The 5,778-nt window shown below is 36.6% G+C and overlaps 1 protein-coding gene across 1 annotated transcript; it reads left to right on the top strand.

The window, feature by feature from the left end:
• Positions 1-2,869: 2,869 nt before the first annotated feature.
• LOC131901471 (olfactory receptor 52E1-like) lies at positions 2,870-3,808 on the top strand. The gene has a single exon (XM_059252606.1). It carries the CDS (start codon positions 2,870-2,872, stop codon positions 3,806-3,808), a length of 939 nt encoding a protein of 312 aa, XP_059108589.1.
• The last annotated feature ends 1,970 nt before the right edge of the window (positions 3,809-5,778 follow it).

Genomic DNA, 5,778 nt, shown 5'->3' with positions numbered 1-5,778 from the left:
GAATAAGAATTAATGTGAATGTAGATAAATTGGAACCCTGGTACATCTGTAAGGATGCAAAAAATGGTGCAGGTAATTATGAAGGATCCTCAAAAATAAAACAGAACTAACATATGATCAAGCATTCCTGAGCGTTTACCTAAAAGAATTAAAAAAAATGACCTGATAAAGAAAACACAATATAGAATTGTAATGAATAAACATTAACAAGCCTATTAATACTGCAGTGATGTAGTAGCCAATAGCCAAGATGCTTAAGCATGGTGACTGCCCAACAGCAGGTACGTATAAAAAGAAGTGTGGCTGGGCGGTGGTGGCGCACGCCTTTAATCCCAGCACTCGGGAGGCAGAGCCAGGCGGATCTCTGTGAGTTCGAGGCCAGCCTGGTCTCCAAAACGAGTTCTAGGAAAGGCACAAAGCTACACAGAGAAACCCTGTCTCGAAAAACCAAAAAAAAAAAAAAAGAAGTGTGATAGAATGTTATTGTAAAATAGAATAGTATTTAGATCTAAACAAGCAGAAATCCTAAATTGTCAAAAACATGTGGCAAATATGGATGACTCAAATTTCATTATGTTAAGTGATGTAAGCTAGTCTAAGAGAGATGGATACTGCATGATTCATAGGTATTGGGTATCTAAAATCACCAAACATACATAAACAAACAATATAATGGCTGTGACCCAGGGCTAAAGAGGTAGAGAAAGGGAAAATTGCTGATCAACATGCATGCAACTTCAGTGATATAAACATAGTAAGTCTTAAAAATCTAATGTGCAACACTGTGTCTATAAATAATATCATGTTTTACACTTAAATTTTATCACATCAAATCTCTAGTAAGTGTTATTACTGTCAAGAAAGTGACTATAGTATTTCTGGAATACTGAAAAGGAAAAATATCTAATAATTGTATGTAATTTTAAGGATACAAATAAAGTTATGGGAAATTATATTCAAGGTTTTTGGGAATGTGATGGGATGGATGCTGCTTGCCAAACAAATTCCAATTTCAAGTAGAAGCAGTTTATGTCATTATAGTCCATTGTGTAAGTGATGGGGAATCAATACATTGAAATAATATGGACAAAATTTTTAAGAATTTTGTTTTTGAATTAGAATAAGATTGGCCATAGAAAATGTTTGTGTGAGAAGGGGGCAGGGAGGGAGAGAGGAAGACAAGGAGTGAGTGAGAGAGAATAAAGAGTGATATCTACATAATCAAAGGATTATGAGAAATATGTATAGTTTCAGGCTTAAATTGGAACCAAAATACAACTAAATAGAAGTGTGTAAAGGTCATTAATATTGCTTATTCTGTGTTGTAGGAAATAGGGTGAAAAACTTAGGAAGGAAGTGTATAACTCAGGTAGAACCTGAGAAACGTGCAAATTTAGCCTGTCTACAAAGGAAGTCTAGAAAGAAACTACATGGTACAGGAACGACTCTCATAAAGTTTAGGTGGTTCCATAGAGAGACTTCAAGTGAGTTGCGTTTGTCACATTTCCTTAGAAATCAGAACATTTAGAAGAAAAGATGTTTGTGGAGTTTCTGAACTGAACTTTAAGTAGAGAGGTCTGACAGAGAGGTAAGGGGATGTAGTCAATGACAAAAACAAAAACAAACAAAACAACAACAAAACAACCCAAAACTACAGTGATTAGATGTGGAATGAAACTATTTTAGAAAAAACAAAAGAGGTGGAGCTGTTAGGAAATATGTAGTTTTCTGATAGCTGAAGGACTGCACACTGCGGAGTTTAACATGACCTTATTATTCTAGAAGTGAAAAAAGTAAGCACTGAGTGGGCCAGGAAAATTTGGGGTGGGTTATGAGAGGCACCTAGAAATATGTGATGACTGTATCAGCTAATAAAGAAAGGGCAAAACTGGTCAAGGTGAGGGACTGAGCACAGAGGAGAGCCAAGACATAAATTAATGTCAGATAATCTTGTCATAGGGCATCAAATAGACATAGTATTGATTGTATGTATATATGTATGTGTGTGTACATATCCATGTGTGTGTATATGTATATATACATATATATATATATATGAGTTCTCTTTCTTTGATTCAGCAAGGCACTCTCTTTACATCTTTACATAATTATTTCAAATCTTCTTGTGCATTAAAATATTCTGCTATACCTTCATAATGAAAACAGCACATAAAATGATTTAATTGATTTTTCACATATTCATCTGGAGTCAAGCTGGGACTATTCTACCTGTGATGAACCAAACTTCTAATTTCATTTTGATCTTTTTGGCTATTTTAAACATTCTATCACAGAATATAATGCTAACATCCCCTCAAACACATATCCAAAACAGGTGTGTATTTTCTAGTCGAAATATGAACTACCTTAATGCTGATTATAAAATTTTACATATTTATTACATAATATTACATATTAGTCAGGATGAAACTTTTTCCTAAGATAGAGGAAAATAAAACATGTGTTAAATTCTCAGAGAGGTTGCATACTTGAACAAATGTTACTTCTAAAGTTTCTTTGAAGTATAGAACTCCCACCATGAAAAGTACAAATGCAAGACACATCTTTGTGCATGAATATCTGACCTTTGTCTTCTTAGCCCTTCAGTCCTTGAACACAGTTTTTAAATTTCTTATATCTGTAACTACTAATCAGTACAATATATATTTTGAAGTAATATAAAAAGGGCATGGACTTAAGTATTTATGAGCCATATAGATATATTTCGATGGGCTTTGTTATTAGGAAAGATAAAACATTTTTATATAATTCTACAGGAAATCAGTGACCTTGGGTAAGAAGAACTGCTGTGTGTTAGTGAGGGAGGCAGCTGGTGTACGGCATAAACGGCTGTAAGAACACTAGAAGCATGGTCTCTCCCAATCACACACAATTCCATCCCTACTTTTTTCTTCTTCTGGGAATTCCAGGCCTGGAGGATGTACATATATGGATTGGATTTCCATTTTTTGTTGTGTATTTGACTGCTCTTCTGGGAAATATTACAATTCTTTCTGTGATTCAGACTGAACACAGTCTCCATCAGCCCATGTTCTACTTCCTGGCCATTCTGTCATCTATTGACCTGGGCCTGTCCACATCCACCATCCCCAAGATGCTTGGAATCTTTTGGCTTAACCTGAGAGAAATATTATTTGAGGGATGTCTCACCCAGATGTTCTTCATCCACCTGTGCACAGGCATGGAGTCAGCTGTGCTTGTGGCCATGGCCTATGATCGCTATGTGGCCATCTGTAACCCTCTTCGCTATACGTTGGTGCTGACGAACAAGGTGGTGTTCATCATTGCTTGGGCCATCCTCCTGAGACCGTTGGTTCTTGCCATACCCTTTGTCTTTCTCATTTTACGGTTACCATTTTGTGGGCACCAAATTATCCCACACACATACTGTGAGCATATGGGCCTTGCTCGCCTGTCCTGTGCCAGCATCAAGGTCAACATCATCTATGGCTTGTGTGCCATCTCTAACCTGATATGTGACATTATAGCCATTGTCATTTCCTATGTCCAGATCCTTCGTGCTGTGTTTCGACTATCTACTCAGGATGCCCGGCTCAAGGCACTCAGCACCTGTGGTTCTCATGTTTGTGTTATGCTTTCGTTCTATACACCAGCATTTTTCTCTTTTATGACCCACCGATTTGGCCGAAATGTTCCCCGATACATCCATATTCTTCTTGCCAATTTTTATGTTGTCATCCCACCTGCTCTTAACCCTGTTATTTATGGTGTTAGAACTAAGCAAATCAAAGAGAGGGTAGTTATGGCCATCAGAAATAAGCTATAAACATTTAGGTGTATGAGATTAAGAGAGTTACATGTAAAACACTAGACCTTACTTTTCACAATCTAATATAAGATTGTGATATCTGGGGGAAAAGGTTATCCAATGTGCAGATTTGGGAAACATTTTACTTCTAGTAATGAGAAAAACAAGCCCCAATTTTTAACATAGACAATAGCTCCAATCACATATCAAAATTGTCAACCTTTGTATGATCAAGTATCATTTACATGAAAAATCATATGAACTTAGTAGAAGTGACTACCATAATAATAACAAGTATTTACAGAATACATGTGTGACATTGAGTTTTCAAATTTTGTGTTAATGTCCTTTCTTTTGCATACACCATGTATATATGTGTGATTGTACATGTGTGTTCCTGTGGGTGTGTTCACATATGCATAGGTGCATATTCAAATTTGTTTGCACATAAATGTATAGAGGCCAAAAACTTGCCTGGTTTCCTTCTCTATCACCCTCAACCTTATTCTTTGAGACATGGTCTCTCTCTGAACCTGGTGCTCATTCATTTTGCTAGAGTGGCTGCCCAAGGAGCTCTGGGGATCTCACTGTCTCTGCCTGCTGCCCACCTACCAGTGCTGAGGTTGCAGCTATTCATCACCACAACAAGCTTTATGTGGATGCTGGAGTTTTGAGACTAGGTCCTCATGCTTGCATAGCTGATATTGTCTTAAGACAGCAAGTTACATTCATTTTTTTTTTTGTTATTTCGAGACAGGGTTTCTCTGTGTAGCTTTGTGCCTTTCCTGGAACTCACTTTGTAGACCAGGCTGGCCTCGAACTCAAAGAGATTCACCTGCCTCTGCCTCCTGAGTGCTGGGATTAAAGGCGTGCACCACCACCGCCCGGCCGTGAGTTATATTCTTATTTCTGAAACATGGAGCAATCACTGCTTAGTAACACTTTTTGAACCAAAGAAGTTCAGGTAGTGACCTGGTGTGGAATAGTGGAGAGGATGTAAGCTGTGGGAAGCAGAGAGATTAAGAGACACAGGAAAACTCTGCAATCCAAAGGGATATAGAAGCTTTACATAAGGCCAGGAGGATAAAGAACACACAAAGTCCTTTTATGAAGGGGTAAAGATCTCTCTCTCTCTCTCTCTCTCTCTCTCTCTCTCTCTCTCTCTCTCTCTCTCTCTCTGTGTGTGTGTGTGTGTGTGTGTGTATGTGTGTACCATGAACATTCAGATGCCTATATTAGCCAGAAAAAGGTGTTGGATCTCCTGGTTCTAAGTTACACATGATACGGGTGCTAGAAACTGAATTCTAGGGCTTTGAAAGCTCTCTTAAGCACTGAACCATCTCTCAGACCCATCAAGTATGTTTTTTCTGAAGATACAAATATGATATGAATACAAGGTAACAAAAGTGGAGGTTAAGACCAAAGTATAAAGATAGGAGCTGTTTGTTTATATTTTGTTCATGACAGCATCCTGCACCTGTGGGTTGACATGGTGTGAGGAACTGAGAGAGAGAATGGAAAGTGAAGGAGAAGACTAACAACCCCACAAAGTTAATCTCTATAGGAATGAAAGAGAAATAGGAATGACATTGCTAAGTAAAATAAAACAAACCAAAACCACAAAAAACATCATGCAGATTTTTCTTCATGTATTTTTTATTTCTTCATGTATTTTTACCAAATTATTCACATATTTCTTTATGTATTTTTACCAAAATATCTAATTAATGTGTAAATGGTAAGTAAACATACTATGTTGCATGTCCATAAATTGATAGAATTGGTTTCTCAGTAAGTATTTTAATAATTATCATATAAAACACATGACATTAATATTGCATATAATACCTGTAATATATGAGATTAATTAGCATCTCACAACTGAATACAAGACTATTCTTTATTCCAATGAGTTATTTAAAATATACAACTTGAATATTAAAAATTTAGAACAAAAATATGTGTGTCAATTTTATGTACAATAATAA

This window comes from Peromyscus eremicus, chromosome 1 (genome assembly GCF_949786415.1).
Source record: "Peromyscus eremicus chromosome 1, PerEre_H2_v1, whole genome shotgun sequence".
Classification (NCBI taxonomy): domain Eukaryota; kingdom Metazoa; phylum Chordata; class Mammalia; order Rodentia; family Cricetidae; genus Peromyscus; species Peromyscus eremicus.
The sequence above is the reverse complement of the archived record's forward strand: the minus strand, read 5'-3'. Positions and strand labels throughout refer to the sequence as shown.